This window comes from Pinus tabuliformis, chromosome 7 (genome assembly GCF_031772625.1).
Source record: "Pinus tabuliformis cultivar Carrire ecotype Pingquan chromosome 7, CPIR1, whole genome shotgun sequence".
Lineage (NCBI taxonomy): Eukaryota > Viridiplantae > Streptophyta > Pinopsida > Pinales > Pinaceae > Pinus > Pinus tabuliformis.
In genome coordinates, this window is record NC_142293.1 from 744,322,043 (window position 1) to 744,344,435 (window position 22,393).

General features: G+C 31.6%; 1 protein-coding gene across 1 annotated transcript in view; it reads left to right on the forward strand.

The window, feature by feature from the left end:
* Nucleotides 1-22,393, forward strand: part of LOC149249683 (uncharacterized) — a 42,351-nt gene that overhangs the window by 14,345 nt on the left and 5,613 nt on the right. The window contains exons 2-4 of the mRNA XM_089453441.1: nucleotides 2,460-2,636; nucleotides 2,850-3,003; nucleotides 3,164-3,276. Coding sequence (XP_089309567.1) covers nucleotides 2,460-2,636; nucleotides 2,850-3,003; nucleotides 3,164-3,276 — 444 coding nt within the window. The remainder of the gene's footprint in view (nucleotides 1-2,459; nucleotides 2,637-2,849; nucleotides 3,004-3,163; nucleotides 3,277-22,393) is intronic.

Below are 22,393 nucleotides of genomic sequence, written 5' to 3' on the forward strand. Positions count from 1 at the left end.
AAGAAGCACTTGCTTACAAACAAATTTTGAATGACTTCGTGAAGGCCACAGGTATGGAAGTAAACCTTTCCAAATCAAAAGTCTTTTTCTTTAACACTCACATTGCCATCTAGAGAAATGTCTCCAGAATTTTAGGCTTTCAAAGAGAATCCCTTCCTTCTAAGTATTTGGGAGTTCCTCTTACTACTAAACCCCGACACAAAAGTATATGGGATCCTCTAGTAACAAAAATGCAAGACAAAGTCAGGAAATGGACAAATAGATCTTTAAATTTAGCTGGTAGATTGGTTCTTACTAAAGCAGTTCTCCAAGCTATTCCAATCTTTATGCTATCAGCCCTCCCAGCTCCAATAGGAGTCTTACAGCAATTCCGGAATATTCAACGAGATTTTCTTTGGGGCAAAGAGGAAACAAGGAAAAAATGGGCTCTAGTCTCTTGGGAAAAAATCTGCAAACCCAAGAACCAAGGTGGCCTGGGTTTGGACAATCCTGAGATTCTCACCAAGGCTCTTGGAGCCAAGCTTTGGTGGAGGTGGGTTAAGGATCCTAAAGCTCAATGGGCAAGCATCTAGAAGGAAAAATATGCCAATGCCTGGCCGGATTCTGAAATCATTCGTATGACTGGAACAGTGAAAGGCTCCCCCATATGGAACAAGGCCTGGGAGAATAGAGAAGTAGTTCAAAATCATAGTTTCTGGGAAATCAAAGAGGGTGATCTAGCACTTTTCTGGGAGGAAAAATGGCAACAAGAACCTAATCTTCTGAAGGAAGAATTTTTAGGCCTCAAGCATGAGACTGACAACCAAGGTTTAGTAAAGGTGAAATACTTTTGGGAGAATCCACAGAATTTTGGAAAATGGAGAATCTGGAAAAAAAAATAGAGTATAGAGGGGACATGAACCTCAACAGTAAAGCAGAGTCCCTCAAGAAACTACTGGATCAGAGGACCACTTTATTCATGGAAGGGCAGGACCAACTGAGATGGGGTAACAACAAAGAGGGAAACTTTAATATCAAGGAAGCTAAAGGTTTTCTCCTTGATCTGGAACCCCAAGATCCTAATAAAAATTGGCAGAAGCTTTGGAAGCACAAAGGTTGGATGAAAATCAAACTTTTTATGTGGTTAGTTCACCACAGGAAAATTTTAACATGGGACAACCTTCAAAAAAGGGGCATGTTGGGACCCTCCAGGTGTCAACTCTGTGAGACCCAAGAGGAGACTATAGAGCACCTTCTCAACAGATGTAGTTTCACCGATAGGATATGGGAATTTTTTACAAACATCTTCAAACAGTCGGATAGAGACAAAGAAAGTATTGCCAACACTCTAAACAACTAGAGAAATAATTTCTCAGATAATGAAATTCTCAACTCTGCCTGGAATCTTCTGCCCTCTTTCATTATTTGGAATGTGTGGAAGGAAAGGAACAAAATAATATTCAAAGAGGTAAATTCTGCCTCTCTTAGCCTGGTGGAACTGATCGTAAAACAACTAAAGGAGACAGTGAGCACCACGGTTAGGAATCTCCCCAAAAACCCTCCCTCTGTGGCAGAAATGAGAATCCTCCAGCTGTTAGACATGCAGGGGCTTATTCCTCAAGGTCTAGATAGGAAAGTAAGCATGAGAGAAAAGGTGGAGGATTTCTGGCATCCCCCCCTGAAGGTTTCTTAAAGTACAACATTGATGGAGCTTCCAAAGGCAACCTGGGGGATGCTGGTTTTGGAGGAGTTCTAAGGGATGACACAGGCAGCATTATCTCCCTCTTCCATGGTCACTTAGGAAAAGCCACCAACAACATGGCAGAACTAATGGCTTTGGAACAAAGCTTAGAATTTTTGATACAGAGTAATTGCCAAAATGTCATAATAGAAGCGGATTCTGAGTTAGTCATAAACGCGGCTAAGAGAATCAGTAATGGAACAGAGCCGGAAAAGGTCACAAAACACTGGAGGTTAACGAGAGTCCTTCAGAGAATCCAAGTGCATATACAGGAACTTTGTACTCTCAGATTTATTCATGTGCGGAGAAAGGCCAACAAATTGGCGGACATTCTAGCCAACCAAGGTGTCAGCAGCAAGGACAATGCAATCTCAAGAAGATGGAATACAATGGTGCAGAGTAATCTGAAAATCCTCTGCCACAACCAGGCAGAGGAGGATAAAGAGGAATACAGAGGCAAAATGACTGAACTCAATCAGTAATGGTCAGCAGTCAGAGGAATACACCAAGTGGGATTAACAGGTGCATAATGAAAGGCAAGACAAGGCAAGAGGTAAAGTGGACCACGATTAGGTCTCTTCTCAGTGCTGGGAGTTAGAGCTTCCCGAACAGAAGTAAGCAGCAACAGAATTTTTTGCGTCATCTTAATTTTTCAAGGACAGAAGTAAAAACCACCTCTGGACGGTTTCGTAGCGATTGCGTTGCTTTCCTGTCAATAGTGGTTTTGTATCTTTTGCAGCGATACCACATAAAGCTTGCCACGTGGAGGAGGGCCCGGTCTCAAATCCACTTTCCCCGTGCCCTAAAGGTCGATGACCTTGGGCGTGCAATTCTCTACTCAGCCATTCGATCGAGCCTGGTTAATCAACGTTCAGGATCTATCGTGCAGTTTGGTGGGGCCCGTGGTATTGGTCAGGTTGGCGGTTTTGTTTGTGATCGCACCACTTTTATGCTCAAAGTGGTTTTGGATCTTTGGCAGTGATGCCACAGAAAACTTGCCACGTGGAGGAGGGCCCGGTCCCAAATCCACTTTCCCCGCGCCCTAAAGGTCGATGACCTTGGGCATGCGATTCTCTGCTCAGCCGTCCGATCTTGCCTGGTTAATCAACGCTCAGGATCCTTCGTGCAGTTTGGTGGGGCCTGTGGTATTGGTCAGGTTGGCGGTTTTGTTTGTGATCGCACCACTTTTATATTAAAAGTGGTTTTAGTCTTATCAGGAGCGATACCTTTAGGCTTTCGACACGTGGCCAACGCAGGGAATGGAAACCACCCTCCATCGCGAGGTAAGTTTCGCACAGGTTTGGTGATGCGATACTTTGGAGCGTCGTCCGATTTCGTGGGGCGATGCGTTCCATTGGATCTGTTGGTACCTTTTTTGTGGGGCCCCATGTATTGACGGACTTTTCGCGTGGACTTCGGGGTTGGTTGTTTGTCGTTGATCAGGCCTTTGGGGGGAATGGTTCCTCCTAAAGTTTGCTTCGATTGTTGTTACTGTTTGCAATGGAAAGACGCTTTTCTTTGGCATCACGCCCTTTGTTCCCCTGTCTCCTCTTGGCGTACAGGGTTTATGTAAATTTTGTATATTTTTCTTGATTTAATGAATTAGAAGGAACCACTCTTGCTTTAGAAAAAAAAAAAAAAAAAAAAAAATTTAAGTGAGCTTTTTGGGCTTCATTTTTAAAGTAAGTATTTTTGGGCTGAATTTTTAAAGTGAGTTTTTTTTGTTGAAATTTTAAAGTGAGTTTTTTTTAAAGTAATTTTTTTGGCTGAATTTTTAAAGTAAGCTTTTTTTTTAAAGTTAGTCTTTTGTGCTAAATTTTTAAAGTGAGTCTTTTTGTCTAAATTTTGAAAATGAGTTTTTTTTTTTGTAGGATTTTGAAATTGACTTTTTTTGGCTGGATTTTAAAAATCTACATAGATTGGATGATCATGGGAAATCAAAGAAATTGCAAGAGAAAATATGATCAAACAAGACACATTCAAGCTCGTAGAGAATACAGGAGAAATTATTACAAAATAAAGAAGGAAGAGCACTTAAATATTGAAATGGAAAATCAATCTCAACTAGAAGTTGAAGTAGATATGTAAATGTAAATATTATAAATGATATTTAAAATTTAACTAGTGTATTGTGAAATTTATTTTTTATTTGATGAACTAATCTGAAAACTATTTTGCAAATTTAAAGAGAGAGAGATATTCCTCATAACATTGATGATGAGATTGAAAATGTTGAAAGACAAAGTGAAAAAGGTAATGAACCAATGTTTGATGATGTTGTTGAAGATGTTGAAAGAGATTCAAGTGAAGAATTTGAATCACTATTAAGTATGTATATATATGTCATGTGTATTATTGAAATTATACATATTTATTAATTTTAGTTTCATTCAAACTCTATTTTTTAATTTAACTATTTAATGAATATTTTTACCTATTTACATTTAATTTTCATATGTACGGATGAAATCAATATTGATGATGAGATGTTACAAAATGTTGACACTGACATATATGGAGATAAAAAAAATATGACCATGTTATACGATATCATGTTAAGCTCATTATTGAGAGGTTCTTCAAAGATGATAGTGTGACAGTTCAAGCTCAAATTTTGAGAGGTATCTTAACATCAAAGAAATTAAAAGAAGCTACAACTCTATTGGGTATTCGAAAATCAGCGAAAGATAAAAAGGTGAAGGAAAATGTGATTCAAAATATAAATAGTTCTTTAAAATCAATTGGAAGATCTAGAAAGAAAAATGATATAGATGCACATAGAGCAATACAAATGGCAGTGGTTTCATCAAGTGCTAAAGAAAATCATTTGGTAAAATCTATGTCAAAAGCATTAGGGACCTCACGAAAACCATTGCACAAACATAGGAAATTTTGATTATAAAGAGATGTAAATGATGAGCTCGCTTGTTGGGAAATTATTTGTAGGAAACCATACAATGATAAACGTGGAGAAGATGTTAAAAAATAATATGTGAATATTGAATGAAAAATTCACGTGTTTCACCAAAAGAAAGGGATGTGAGGCGGCGAAGAATAACACGAAATCAATATGAAGAACATGCAAAAAATATCTTGGACACCACTCAAATAGATTTTTTCAATAGGTTCATAGAATATAATTGTGGAATCAATGTCTCAATCAGTACTTTTGCGCAACAAAAACCATGGTATGTTAAACCTATCATTGTACGAGACACTTGTTGTTGTCGTTATCATGTGGAATTTCAATTATATTATGACACCTTCCTTAATTTTGGTAAAACATTTTGGAAAAATTCACCTTGTCCTTCCACTATCAATGGTTTCATATCTGAAATTCTATGTGCAAAAGAAAGTCATGAATTATTTTACCAAAAGAAATGTGTTGGTGGTAAAAAATATGATCATTATGGAAATTTGACTTTATTTCACAATAAAAATCTATTGATATAAATGATCAATCATTGTCTATCCTAAAAGTGAAGAAGAGATATGAATATATCCATACATCAATTAGTTTGACTAATAGTAGAAGCGCTAAAATGATTGATTTACAACAACAAGAAATTTCCGTGATAGAGTTTTTGAAGAAATCTGAGATAGAAATTTATAAGTACACCAAGCATTTGCATAACGCTTGATGGTAGGACCTGCAATTCAAAAAATCCAAGGAAATTTTTCCACCAGGGACCATTTTGTCAATAGTTGATTTTGCAGATAATTGCACATTTGTTGCACAAAACGAAATACAAAGTGAATATTATCATTCTGACCAAGTCTTTATGCTTGTCCATATTCTATATAGACATGCTAAATAAAATTTTGATGATATAGAAAGCACCAGTGAGAATCAACATGTTATTAAAGAATATCATTTTTATATCAACGATGATCGTACACATGATACACATTTTGTACAACATTGTTTTGATAATATTTATGACTCATTGAAAGATTGTGGAATAAAATTCAATGAACATTAGATATGGTCATATGGATGCACAGGTCAATTCAAATATTCACGATCATTCTTTTGGTTATGTCGTCTTCATAAGAAAACCCACATTAAACATTGTTGGAATTTCTTTGAGACTGGTCATGGAAAAGGAGAACATGATGGTGCAGGGGCATGTATAAAATGAGCACTTCGAAGATATCAAATGGACCACTTTGCAAACTGACTTGTCTTAGTTGAACAAGTTGTTAAATGGTGCATTGTTCCATTAAGCCGTCAAACTAACCCATCAACGGAGGTATGAAGTTATGTACATATATACAAATTAACTTGTATATAGTTTTAATATATGATAATTTTTATTAATTTTCTAATTTTAAACATTATAAACTTTATAGTTTAAGCGGTATGATGATGATTATCTTTGATATATAAATTGTATTTTAAATAACATATTTAGATTCTTGTTTGAATTTACTATAGGCTTTTTTGGCATATTGGAGTCTAAGATGTAGATAGATCAATTACATATGAAGCTGAAACAGTAAAAGGGACTAGAAATTTGCATTCAATTAAAACAAAGGATTACCGAAATGCATTTTCATTTGATGAAAGAAAATATTCTTGTTTTTGTCATGTTTTCATAGACAACACACAATCCAATGATGTTTGTGAAAACGATATGTATGTAAAATCTTTGCAAAATATAGAACTAAATACAAAGGGGAAAATTTCAGTTACAAGCTTCGAAGAGATGGAATCAGAGGAGACTTTTGTATCATCTAAAGGTGATCAAGTTTTTGATCTGTTTAGAGAAGGTAACATTTCAATTGATTTCAAAGGATATATATATATATATATATATATATATATATATATATATATATATATATATATATATATTGTTTTTAAAATCATTGTGTATAAGTATCTAGATAATAGTTAAAATATAGAGATCTAGAAATAGATAATAAAATCAAATCCATGTTGATAAAGTTAATTTCATGTTAATTAAGATCTGAATTTCCACTTGTTTTATTGTGTAGGAGCTATTTTTGTTGTAGTTACACCCATTAACAATATAGAAAATTTCAAGTATTATTTGATGCGGTTCACTGAATGAAAGATGAAGTTATTGGAAGACTATAATGATAACGATTTTATATATGAAAGAGGGTATATTATATTGAAAGATTATTTTGTCCAAGAAACTCATCAAACTGAGAGTAATTTTTACTTTCAAGACTATCAACCCGATGTCCTAAGTTGTCAATATAGTCACTTGGTGTGTGCAACGCACATAAAGTTAATAGAAGTTCAAACAAAACGATAATTTAAAGATTAAAAATGGAGAATGTCAAAAATTGACCATGAACGGATCATTGAGGATGGCATTCCATTATAATTTTTTAATTGAATTTCCCAACAATTTCTTCCCCTAGGATTCATCTTTGAGAACTTAGAGTTCAAGTACATTGTCAGCCTTTCTTTTTGTGCACTCTTAAGTTCTAAATTCTTAAGACTGTGATGATGTGAAAGCGATACTCATTGGGTCTTGTATTGAGTTACAAATTTATATGTATACTGCCTGTTATGTAGGTGTATTGAGGATTTGATGCTACTGATATTATTTTTGCATGCACGACAAGTAATTTATCTGTACATACATTCTTTGGTCTTAAACAATTTCATACATGAATTCAAAATGTATTAGCCTTTCTACACATTAATGCAATTTAATGTACATGCCATATTTTATAATGCAATTTTAAGTTTTGATTTTTTTAGACATTTACAACAAATTATAAGATTCATTCAAAATAGAAAATGTAGGTCATGTTTTGTAATTTGAAATTTTACTAGATTCATTTTAAATAAATTGACAAAACAACTTTAAACAAAACTTAAGAATCATCTACTAACATTATAGGAATGATTGAATGCAAATTGTGGGCCATGTTTTATAATGCAATTTTATCTAACTTATGTCTGTGCATTCAAACAACTTTATATTAAAAGTTAACGATGAACTGACATCCATAGTAGCCTTTCTATACATGAATTCCAAATGTAAATACCATATTTTATAATGCAATTTTAAGTTATCATTGTTTTAGACATCTATACTAAATTATAAGATTCATTCAAATGCAAACTGTAGGTCACATTTTGTAATTTGCAATTTTAATGGATTCATTTTAAATAACTCGACAAAACAACTTTAAACAAAACTTGAGAATCATCTACTAACATTATAGGAATGACTGAATGCAAAATGTACCAACTAAATGAAAATTTACTTTCATTGTTACATATTCATGAACTTAAATTATATGTAAAACCTTTAAAAAGATCATACCATGCATGCATCATGCAAATTGTGGGCCATGCTTTATAATGTAATTTTATCTAACTTATGTTTATGCAATGAAACGACTTTATATTAAAAGTTAACTATCAACTGACATCCATAGTAGCCTTTCCAAACATGAATGAAAAATGTGCATACCATACTTTATAATGCAAATTTAAGTTATCAATGTTTTAGACATCTACACTGAATTATAAGACTCATTCAAATGAAAATTGTAGGTCACATTTTGTAATTTGCAATTTTAACAGATTCATTTTAAATAACTTGATAAAACAACTTTAAACAAAACCTAAGAATCATCTACTAACATTATAGGAAAGATTGAATGCAGAATGTACCAACTATATGCAAATTTACTTTCATTGCTACATATTCATGAACTTAAATTATAAGTAAAACCTTTAAAAGTATCAAACCATGCATGCATCATGCAAATTGTGGGCCATGTTTTATAATGCAATTTTATCTAACTTATGTGTGTGCATTCAAACAACTTTATATTAAAAGTTAACTATCAACTGACATCCACAATAACCTTTCTATACATGAATGAAAAATGTACATACCATATTTTATAATGCAATTTTAAGTTATCATTATTTTAGACATCTACACCGAATTATAAGATTCATTCAAATGCAAAATGCAAGTCACATTTTGTAATTTGTATTTTTAATAGATTCATTTTAAATAACTTGACAAAACAACTTTAAACAAAACCTAAGAATCATCTACCAACATTACACGAATGATTGAATGCAAAATGTACCAACTAAATGCAAATTTACTTTCATTGCTACATATTCATGAACTTAAATTATATGTAAAACCATTAAAAGTATCAAACCATGCATGCATCATGCAAATTGTGGGCCATGTTTTATAATGCAATTTTATCTAACTTATGTTTGTGCATTCAAATAACTTTATATTAAAAGTTAACTAACAACTGACATCCATAGTAGCCTTTCTATACATGAATGCAAAATGTGCATATCATATTCTATAATGTGATTTTAAGTTATCATTGTTTTAGACATATACACCGAATTATAAGATTCATTCAAATGAAAAATATAGGTTGCATTTTGTAATTTGAAATTTTAATAGATTCATTTTACATAACATGACAAAACAACTTTAAACAAAACCTAAGAATCATCTACTAACATTATAAGAATGATTGAATTCAAAATGTACCAACTAAATGCAAATATGTAAAATCTTTGAAAGTATCAACCATGCATGCATCATGCAAATTGTGGGCCATGTTTTATAATGCAATTTTATCTAAGTTATATTTGTGCATTTAAACAACTTTATATTAAAAGTTACCTATCAATTGACATCCACAGTAGAATTTATATACATAAATGCAAAATGTGCATACCATATTTTATCATTGTTTTAGACGTCCACAACAAAATTATATGATTCATTCAAATGCAAAATGTAGGCCTTATTTTGTAATTTGCAGTTTTACTAGATTCATTTAAAATAAATTGACAAAACAACTTTAAACAAAACCTAAGAATCATCTACTAACATAATAGGAATGATTGAATGCAAAATGTACCAACTAAATGCAAATTTACTTTCATTGCTACATATTCATGAACTTAAATATGTAAAACCAAGTTTTAAGCATTAAGCCATACATCATGCAAATTGTACCATGCAAAATATATATAAACTAAAAAAGATAGCATTTATTAAATCATAATAAATAGTTCAATATTTAAAATATGTCCAAAATTTATATCATTTTAAAAGTAAATATATAATAAAAATTTGTCAAATAATAAGATGCATCAATTCATAATAAAGAGTTTTAATTTAAATATGTCCAAAATTTATATCAAGATAAAAGTAAATATAACATTAAAAAGCTGTCAAATAAAAAGTTGCATCAATTTAGAGAATATCACTGAAATATATGATATATCAACCTCTTCATGCTCTCATCTAAATAATGGGTGCCCTGCACAACATGTGTAATTTCTTATATACATAATATTATGCACTTCAAAGTTAAATTTTAATTTCTTAAAATTAAATGAGAATATAATAATGAAAACAAAATTATAAGAAGTTTCAAATTCCATGCAATAGCTCATGGTGTTCCCCCTTCCTTTGTGCCCTTGTGTTGTTTGCCATGCATTGCGTCCTCCTGGATGCCATGTACACTACATGTACATGTATATATTAAAAATTTAAAATTGGACATGAAAATGCATAAACTCGCAATATTAAAAAAATTGTTACACGAACTTTTCAAATTGTTTAGATGATCCTATCCCCATTGTTGATTCCATTGCTAAAGTCCCTAGAGAATGGAAATCACCTCGACAAACCTAAAATTCCAAAATTTTAAAACTATAAGATAAATCTATCTCATTTTTTAATGAAAAGTGCACTTCAATTTATAACAAAACATAAGTGAAATATTCAATACTTGTGGCACATCTCCTAATATGGATGAAGAGGGTGATGCTATTTCCAAAACATATGTCAGAATCAGAATCTGTTAACGTTTAATTTTATATACATAATTATTTCTTTTAAAAATATTTCCTCACAATACCGATATAAAAAAAATTAGAATAATAATTATACCAACATGAACTCTTCAAAAAAACTAACATCTCTCAAAATATCTTCATTGGAACTTGAACTTGGGACCATGAAATTATCAAAATTTTCGTTCAACAAACGAGTTAACTACAAATGGTGAACATATGATACATTTGTGTTAGATTATATCTGGAAAAAATAACAAAATGTATGTGAATTGACATTAACACATACATTACAAATTACATTAAAATATCCACCCTAACCATTAACACATACCGATCCCACACCCTCTTCTTCATGAACAATTAGGTCTTGCCAACCATTACGACAAGCCTTTGCATATGATTTAAGCTCCTCAGTATTCATATTATCTATCTCCTCATATGTTTTATATACAAAATTAGCACGTGCATTACCTCATGCTCTTTGCCGATTTAGACCGATATCAATTCCAATAAATGTACTTTGTATGTTGTCTATAATGTCATCCCTTCCTTCTCGACCAATTTAAGAAGTGGCATCCATCTATAACCGCAAATTTTCCAGACGAGGAGGTTGGCGTACCAAAGGTGGCTAAGGCAAGGCAATTCAATATCACGTAATGTGCCCTTACGATCATATAACCGACCTCTCCCAGTACCATAATATTCAGATGGAAGGTCATTATAATCGGGTTTCATACCCAAAAATAATTCTGCATAAAATAATTTTGCAAAATAAATTGGAACCTCGTCATTCCATGGCAACTTTCCATACACTGCAAGGAACCTATCATACAAATGGTTGGCTATATCAGGGTGCTTGAAGTATTATACCTTGAACATCTTTGTTTTTTACCCTTCTTTGAAATTAAACATAGATTTTGCATTTTATTTTGTAAACCTTTAACTAACATCGGCCCACTTATTAGGACCCATCATCGATTCCTTTCTACACCTCATCATATCTATAATTGAATTCATGGTTGGCCCAAGCGTCTCGTAAAAATCAAGAAATGAACTTACAGAGTGCACAACTATTTCTAATCTTTCTTGACTCTCTGCAAGGAGCCTCAAACTCCCAAGATCTTTCCTCAATTTTGAATAATGAGTTTTGTACCTTTGTAATGTACATTGTTGCAGGTTTGTCTCCCGAGGAAGCTCATAAGGAATATCATATGGATAAGTTGTAGTTGGTGTTTGGCCTTCTTCTTGAACTATCCGGATTCGCTTACATCTACTTGGACCAACATTTTCAGCGTCTAGACCAATATATAAAATTACATAAATATAAAAACATGTGAACAAATGTATGCATACATGTATGCAAGATAGACATGTACATACATATTACATACAATTCATTTACATGTACACATTTATTTTAACATAAAAAAAATTATATACTTTAAAAAAATGATGTTGATCATGATTATCCAATTAAGATTGATGACCACTCGGAAAATATTGACCACCTTGATATTGATGACCACCGGGAGAGTGTTAACAACCCTGAGATTGATGACCGCCTGGAGAATGTTGACCACCATGAGATTGATGACCAACCAGTGAATGTTGACCACCGTCACGCGAAAACATAGTGAGCGAAGAATCTAAAAAAATAGAAAATCAATTCAATATATATGTGTAAATACATATGATTCTACTTATTTATCATTTAATTAAATGCATATAAACATATATAAATTATAAATACCATGATGTGAACGATGGACCTCCCCCAATTTATTTGATATTATCTTTGATCCATGACCTCAACCTGCCCCTCTAGTAGATGCATGAGACTCTATTGATGTTCACCTCGAAGAATCATGTGGAAAATTCTCATCCATGATATGGATATCTATAGATATATATATCCATGATCTTTAAAAATTTACCTCATGTATTTAATTGAGGTGACCCTTGAAATTACATCATGCATTTTAAGATCTTAAAATTGCTATTTAAAAACATTGAAAGAATTTAGAAAATTAATGTGACATTCCAAAGCTAGATTCATTTAAAATATACTCAAGACTAAAAACACGAATGTTGAAGCACACACATTTTGAAAATTAAATACAAAATTTTCTAAGACATGTCAAGTTCACCAAGTTGTGCTTACATAGTGGGGCACACTTGGTATAGAATTAAAAAAAACATGGTCAATGGCACATTTATAACTAAAAAACACACACATATCAAAGATATCTTACAATGCCCATCAATAAATATTGATGGAGAACTTGTTAACACTAATTCATCTTTCACACACAAATATTGAATTGGCATTGCCCCATAGAATAGATCACTAGACATGCTATTAACATTTGCACAATGTCTTATGCTAAATGATTGAAATTAACTAACAATATTTTTTGCTTCTCCATGCAGTTGTTTTAACCTCTCTTTTTTTAACTTGGTACACACCTTTCATTTAGTTGCACACAAGTTGAGAATTGGTGAAGACTACAATTCCATTGGATCCATAATCCCTAGCTGTTTCGAAGCCTTCTATTAATGCAATATAATATGCTTTATTTTTCTTTGCTCTTCTAGGTACATTCCTTTTCCTTTGGATTACTTTGTTTGTCACAATATTTCATAGCACATAAGTAATCATCGCTTTCCCTGGATTGGGATAACAAGAAAATTCTATGCATAATGTCCATTTTCCAACCATGTTTAATGGGTTTTTTGATACCTATATAAAACAAACTCAATAAAATGAATTTAATATATTTATACAGGTATTATTAGGTTGTGAAAAATATCATTGTTTAGACGAATCTGCCAGAAGGCTAGGTAGCAAGAAAGGTTGCTTCTACATGTTTGGATGGTTGGAGAATTGCAAGAAGAAAACAACTAGAGATCTCTAATTCAACTCAACTACAAATCTCTAATTATTCAACTTAGCTTCAATTCAACTGAAGGTTGAAAGTATGTACTAATTTATTTTGATGTTCATTCCACAGATACAGATCTTTCTAATTCAACTTAGCTTCAAATAACCTAAGTTTTAAAGTATTTCTTAATTTATTTTTATTTTCATTCTTAGAAATTTAACACTTATTTTGTCTTGTTATAAAATTTGTTTATTAGATTTACATCTTTATTTATATGCCATACATGGGTTTATTATATGCTTCTTTAAAAACTATAGTTAACAAAGGAAAAAAAAATTAAATGAAAAATGATAGACCGATTGTATTCTAGTAAATTTAACATTTATATTACCTTGTTATAAAATTATCTTACTAAAACTATAATACATGTTTATTTATATGGCCTAAATGGGTCTATTTATGTATTCTTCTTTCAAAGTATAGTTAAGAAAGAGGAAGCAAAAAAAAAATGAAAAATGATAGACCTAGTTTTATTCTAGTAAATTTTAATATCTATGTTGCCTTTTTAAAATTAAAACACTAACATTAAAATTAAAACACAAAAAACAGATGAAAAAGCAATGCTAACACTATAATTAGCTTCAATATCATGCACCAAACAAAATAGAAATTAAAAGGATGTATATAAAAAATAAACTACTACATGAAAAGAGAAATTACAAGAACCTTCAATTAAGTGTATTCTACCTCATATTAGGAAGCTAATAATACCCATATTCCAAGAAAATAGGGAAGTAAAGTGAATTAAACATAATGAAAAAGGAAACATAAATTAACATATAACAAAAAATGCAAGGAAAGTATGTTACCAAGAAGCATCAAGGGTTTTCTACGAGATAAATCAAGGTACAACAAGTAAACCCAATAACATTAAAATTAAAACACCAAAAATAGATGACAAAGCAATGCCAACACTCTAATTAGCTTCAATCTCATGTACCCAATAAAATCGAATTGAAAAATATGTATCTCAAAAAGAAACTACTACTTGAAAAGAGCAAGTTCAAGAACCTTCAATTAAGTGTATTCTACCTCATCTTAGGAGACTAATAAGACCCATGTTCCAAGAAAATAGGGAATCAAAGTGAATTAAACATAATGAAAAAGGAAACATAAATGAACATATAACAACTGAACCAAGGAAAGTATGTTACTAAGAAGAATCAAGGTTTTTATATGAGATAAATCAAGGTAAAACAAATCAACACAATAACATTAAAATTAAAACACCAAAAATAGATGACAAATAAATGCCTACATTCTAATTAGAAACCCAACAATATTAAAATTAAAACACCAAAAATAGATGACAAATCAATTCCAACACTCTAATTACCTTCAATCTCATTCACTGAACAAAATAGAAATGAAAGAGATGTATCTAAAAAAGAAACTACTACTTGAAAAGAACAAGTACACAAACCTTCAATTTAATAAGTGTATTCTACCTCATCTTAGGAAGCTAATAAGACCCATGTTTTAAGAAAATAGGGAAGCAAACCTACAGTTCCACTTGCAATCATGATGGGGAAATTACTAATGCTCACGAGAATCATGAAATATATAAATGTAATGATACTCATGGATTTCAATAAAACTTACTACATCGACATTGATTTCACTAAGCAACTAAACCTATTTGTGTACCCCACCAATGACCTGACAATTACAATATTTGATGGATGAAAGGTCAAAGGAGTAGGAAGGTTTCATAAAATCCCTATTCAAATCCAAGATTTGGAACTACAATTAGGATTGTATGCTCTACCACTTGATGAGATGGATACTTTCCTTCGTGTTGAATGATGGATGCAGTTATGCACTTATACCAACAACCTTGAAGAACAATGCACAAAATTTCACTAGAAAGGACAACATTATAAATTATATGGGAGTGTATGTTCATATCACAAGAAAAGTGAATTACATGTAATGAAAAGGGAAACATAAATGAAGATATAACAATAGAAGAAATGAAAGTATGTTACCAAATAATATGAAAATAATATGAATACTTTATATTCAAATTGTTATTTTTATTGCATTTGGTTTGATTTTCAGGGGCAACCATCAACCGAGCGTTGTTACTTTATGATTGTGGTTGTTGTTAATTTGTGATTATGGTTGATCTGAGCATTGTTAATTTTTTATTGTGGTTGAACCGAGCGCTGTTAATTTGTGATTATGGTTGTTGCTAATTTGTGATTGTCAATGAGTTTAGGTGAGTATTTAATTAATTTTTCTTCTTCAAATTCAATCAGGGGGTAATGTTGAGGGAAATTTTACTCACAAACAAATTTTATTTATGACAATTTATTTGTAGAATAGTTCTTTATTAATTTTTCAGTCTTTAACGAGGTGAGTATTATATTGTTTTCCTCCCATATATATTGGTGGATAGGAAAATTATATTTTAGAGGGTTGACTATGGAAATTTTGAATGCCTTTGAGAATTTTACAATACTATGTGAACTTAAATTCATGTTTATAATGTAAATAATAAAATATTAAGATAAGGGCATGCTATAGTTCATAGTATCAGTGATAGTTGGATTTTGCTGCTCTCACAAAGACAAATAAGAGGACCAGCAATCAATGGAAAAAAGTAATATTTCCTTCATGTTTATAATGTAAATAATAAAATATTAAGATAAGGGCATGTTATAGTTCACGGTCTCAATGATAGTTGGATTTTGATGCTCTCACAAAGACAGAGGAGAGTATCCCCGCCAGCAGTCAATGGAAAAAAGTAATATTTCCTTCATGTTTATAATGTAAATAATAAAATATTAAGACAAGGGCATGTTATAGTTCACAGTCTCGGTGATAGTTGTATTATGCTGCTTTCATAGAGACAGATAAGAGGATCCCTACCAGCAATAATTAATAAAATATTAAGTTAAGGGAATCTTATAGTTCACGAACTCAGTGATAGTTGGATTATGCTGCTCTCACAGAGACAGAGAAGAGGATTCCTGCCAATAGTCAACGACAAAAAGTAATATTTCCTTCATGTTTATAATGTAAATAGTAAAATATTAAGGAAAGGGCATGTTATAGTTCACGGTCTTCGTGATAGTTGGATTTTGCTACTCCCAAGAGACAAAGAAGAGGATCCCTGCGAGAAGTCAATGGAAAAAAGTAATATTTCCTTCATGTTTATAATGTAAATAATAAAATATTAAGATAAGGCCATGTTATAGTTCACGGTCTCGGTGATAATTGGATTATTCTGCTCTTACAGAGATAAAGAAGAGGATCCCTGCCAATAGCCAATGGAAAAAAGTAATATTTCCTTCATTTTTATAATATAAATAATAAAATATTAAGATAAGGGCATGTTATAATTCACTGTCTTGGTGATAGTTGGATTCTGCTGCTCTCACGGAGACAAAGAAGAGTATCCTTGCCAGCAGTCAATGGTCAAAGGTAATATTTCCTTCATGCTTATAATGTAAATAATAAAATATTAAGATAAGGGCATGTTATAGTTCATAGTCTCAGTGATAGTTGGATTTTGTTGCTCTCACAGAGACAGAGAAGAGGATCCTTGCCATCAATAAATGGAAAAATAAAATATTTCCTTCATGTTTATAATGTAAGTAATAAAATATTAAGAAACAACCAAAAGATTTAGCTTTTATTTTACAAGGAACAATATATATATATATAGATATATCTATATATATATATATATATATATATATATATATAGAGAGAGAGAGAGAGAGAGAGAGATATATATATATATATATATTCATCAAAGTTCATATCCATAACCTTTTGGTGTTTTGTTGTTTTGGACGACTTACCTGGTTTGGATGAGGAGGCTAAGAAAGTTGGCAGCGACGAGTGCAACCAACCAAAATTCCTCTGGCACCATTCTGCAAAAAAAACAAAAACATTTTGAGACCACATCCATATAGGTATATGGACGTGTTTCTATATAACACCTATGTTATAGAGAGGAAGATAAGAAGAGATGGACCTCCTTCATCCACACATCAGAAAATGGTCATGTGTCCTATTGGAAGAATGGGGACTCAACAATGTTGCAAAAAGTTGATCTCTAAAGTGGCTTAGGGAAATATGTTGTGGTGCTAGTAGGTAGTGTAGGAGTCTCAATTCCCCATCAAAATCTAAAATCTCAATGTGGATCCTTCAACATGAAAAATCCTTGACAATTCATATTTTATAGAAGTGGAACAAATATAGTATAGAGAGATGTAGCTTATACAAGTGAGGTGAGAAGCCAAATTGTCATCTAGCAATATATTGAATTTACAAAAAAATATATGTGGAAGGAAATTGATGGACTAATGGGTTGGAGGAGTGTAAGGGTTGGAACCTTTAAGGAGGTATATTTATGAATTTGGTGTACAAATTATGCTCTAAAGGAACACATAACACATAACACTTATCTAATAATCTATCAAGGGATTTCTTTGGTTAGGGATGCTACACTTTTCAAAGATAGGCTCATTAATTCAATATTGTGCATGAATCACGGTATCACATTTTTACTATTTTTTGTTTCAGGAAATATAATTTGTGTTGGTGTGATAAGTGGTAGTGAAGGAGATACATCAGGAAAAATCATAAGCTAATTCTCATGGGGTTATTTACAGAGAATAAAATCACTATAGTGTAGGAGGTATTCTATTTATAAATAAATCACACATAACTAAGTTTAGAGGAAGAATAGATCCTACCACCAATGAATACATAAAACATTGATCTCTTATTCCATTTCTATTGTTTCCATCGGAAAAGTGAATCATTTTTTTTGAGTATTTAAATATTTGATGCTTGTTATAAAAGGGCTCAGAGGTGAACATTTTTGCACAAATTTCACAATTTTTTTTTGGAAGAGAGAAGTCTCTCATATATTTAGATAATGGACACTATTTCTCATTGATTTCCAAAAGAAGGTATCACTCAATAGGTAGCTTGTGTAATCTATAACAACACAATTTACTTGTTATAGATGGGCTTGCTTAGTAATATAGAACAACATAATTAACTTGTCATAGATGACCTTGCATAGTGGGATGTTTTATGTTTTGGTTTTATTTTTATGACATAAGTTTTTTCACCTATTTATTTTCATGTATGTAATTTATTGTATAACTATGATTATTGTTATATGTTGTTTTCTTATTAATTCATAGCAACATATGTTATATATTGAATTCCCTCCTATTAGAGACAGGGAGTGTAATTGAAAGTAAAATATATCTTTTTATATCTAGTTGGTTTCTACTTTTAAAGTACAGTAGATGTGTAATTCCTTAATTTTATGTAGTTGATGTGTGCACTTTAAAAAAAGATTAATAAAAAAATTTGTGTGTAATTTCTATAATTTATTTATATAGGAAGAATTATAAATGGAGTTGACACATGGCATTTGAAAAGTTGTTGATAACAAACAAATTATTTCATTGTCAATTAAGTAACACACACACACACATATGTATGTATTATAAGGGAAAACTTAATATTACATCAAAAGGTTATAGTGAAAAAAAAAATTCTTCCATGGCCAATGTAAAGTTGAAACTTGGCATTAAAAATAATATGTTAATAATCAAAAAGGAATATTTCAATGTCCATCTTAAGAAATGTAATTTTATAAAACAAGAACATATCTAGTTTAGGAATATGTAGCTTATGCATGTGATGTGGGAGTCCAATTTTCATCTATATGAAAGAAAATTTATGGATTAATGGGTAGAAGGAATGTAATGGTTGGCACTTTTTTGAAGCTATATTTATGAAATTGGTGATGAAACTATGCTCTCAAGACATATAGAACACTTTGTGTAATCATCTATTAAGGACATTGTATGGACAGGAATGCTAGTCTCTTCAAAGATAAGCTCATTATTCCAATCTAGTGGTATTATAAGTGTATATTAAAAAAATAAGAAGAATAAGATAGGTTGCATTGGTTTGACAAGTGGTAGTGGAGGAGATGCATCAAAAACAACCCTAGACTTGTTTCGATTAGGCTATTTACGGAGAATAGCATATCTATGGTGCAAGAGGCATTTTATTTCTAACTATTTCCCACATATCTAAATTTACAGGAAGGATGGGCCCTAGCACCAATAATTATGCAAAACTAGGAAATATATTAACATTTGTTCAGGTATTTATAGATTTAAAACTTTTACATTTACTCTAAATATAAAGGAAATGTATTTTTTTCATTGCTTAGAAAATAATTGATACATTTTGTTTAATAAATTATTAATAACAAAAGAAAATTTTCAATATTGACCATATATATATATATATATATATATATATATATATATATATATATATATATATATATATATATATTTGTTTTTTGAAAGTGAGGAATTTTTAATGGTTAAAACCTTTGAATGTATCTTGTTTATTATGAATGGGAGAGGGGGATGCATGCTTTTTTTCTATATTCAAGATAAAGTAGACATCTTACATATTATGTAGCAACATAAATTTATCTAAACTTTGAATATGCGATATCAAAATTTGACGAAACCTTTGCAACTCTAAGGATTTGATGTATATATGTGTATGGTGGTTAACACATTTCAAACATGTATTGCATAATATGAGGGAGATGTCTACTTTCTTATTAAGTACTAGCTTAGGTAATTTTTAGCTCTAGATTTATAAGGATCAAAATTTGAGGAAATATTTGTCCATAGATGGGGAGTTGAGGTGGATCTTGACTAAAACATTTGAATGGTATGTTGTTCACTCAATTGGAGATTTATAATTCCTTATCTAGTGAACATGAAATTGACAACATGGATCATGGATAAAACATTTGCGAGATGTGCTTTTCACTATGAATGAGATTTACAATTCTTATGTATTCAACGTAGACTTAGACACTTATTTATATAGAACCAATAAAAATTAGTCTTAACTCCTATTGTGCTATACAACAACCCCCCATTTCCAAAAAAAACGTTACACAAAATTTTAATAAGAAATGGGTCCTTTATAAATCAACCTAGATTAGATTTGTGTGTCCACAAATAAAATTGGTATTAACCCATCATAAGAAAAATCCTTATTAAAAGGCCTAATGTAAATGAATCATTTTATAAAGCCTTTTAAATAAAAATAAAGTGTTCCTTTAAAAATATTATAAAACTTTTCTTTATTGTGATAAAGCGATCAGAGATCGCATATCGCAATAACAAAGGAAACATACCCAAAAACACAAAAAAACATCCAATCTCTCCGATCTAAAAAGGTAATCGCAATCGGGAAATCGGAGAAACCAAATGCCAAGCATAATAAAATGGAGCCCCTTAATTCCTCCGATGCGATAAAGCATATCACAATCGGCAAATCGGCAATGTCAATAATAAGCGAACACATGAATAAAGGCATGCTCAAAACCCCCGATGTGATAAAGAATATCACAATCAGCAATCTACGGAATCACATGACAAAGCAATAAAGCCCAAGCCAAGTCCCGACTGAAATATATTAATTAGGCACACATTTTGAAAATACATTTAAAATGGTTTGCATGCATTGTATCGCCTTTTGGTAATCAGAGATATTTAAAGAAAGTGCTAAAGCCTTTCCCTTAACATTCCCGATCACCGATTTGCACTTTATCACCAATCACCCATCAAAGAAATCTAATACACGCTTGAAATAATCATTCGGCATATGAGCGATATGATGGGCATTTAAGATGTTATTTACCACGATTGACAGGTTAAACGGCTATTCAATGAAGCAGTTAAGGGTAGATCTTTTATTAAGATTTTATACATGGTAATCTTTAACTACATTTCATTATCACTTTTCAATTGATGTAACTCTTTCATTATCATATTGGCTTGTAGCAACATTTCTCTGTATCACGATTTGCAATTGCTTGTGCAGAATTCCTCTGAAACCAGTAATCCGAAGAAAATGGGGAAGAAATCAAAGAAGTCTGTAACAACAGCTCCTCTAGTGAAAGATCCAAGACCAATCAAAAAAGGATTAATATCAGATACGACATGTCTTGGTCTTAGAAACACTAGCTGGGAGAGTATCTATAATCTGATTGAAGCAAAAGAGCCCGAAGAGTTATCAGAAGAGGCCACAACTGATTCAACTAATAAGTCTGAAGGAACTCTTAAAGAATTGACCTGCTCCTTTCTTCACACAATAGCAGTGTGAGCTAAAATCCTACCATATACTGACGTCGTGAGATGGGTGGTAGAGAAAATTCCAGTTTCAAACAGAACCTTTTGCACTGCTGATGGGAGGATATTCAGCTCGTTTCAGCTTGAAGATCTCAGAAAAATATATCACTTACCTGAACCTAAGAAGTGATACAACAAAGCATTCCTAAAAGCGTTTACAAAGGAAAACGAATTAGAGTCAGCCTTGATAAATCAGTGGATACATTTCCCTAAAAAGCACAAGCACAAGTCATTGGGTAAGTACTCTGTCGACTCACTGGCTTCTCCTTACTATTATGCCAGAGCTATGATGTATAGAATCTGGGGAATACATGACTCTGCTAAATTCACTATAGAAATGGTCCCTCTAACGGAGGCTACAATCAATGGTTATGTGATGGATTGGGCGAATATTTTGTCAGATAAGCTAGCCACAACAATTCTAGAGTACAGAACAAATGCACATCAAACTACTAGGACCATTCCCCCATTCTATTACAGTGTATACATTATGGATACTGTTTATTTCAATTCTGAATTTTTGTTGCTCGGATGGAGATGGACCCCCAAATACCTTAAACCAATGCATATCTATCTTGAGCAGTTATGGAAGGTTCATTACAAAAATCATTTGTATAAAATCTGCAACAGTTTTATTTTCACTGTTTATTACTCTATTTTTAATAAG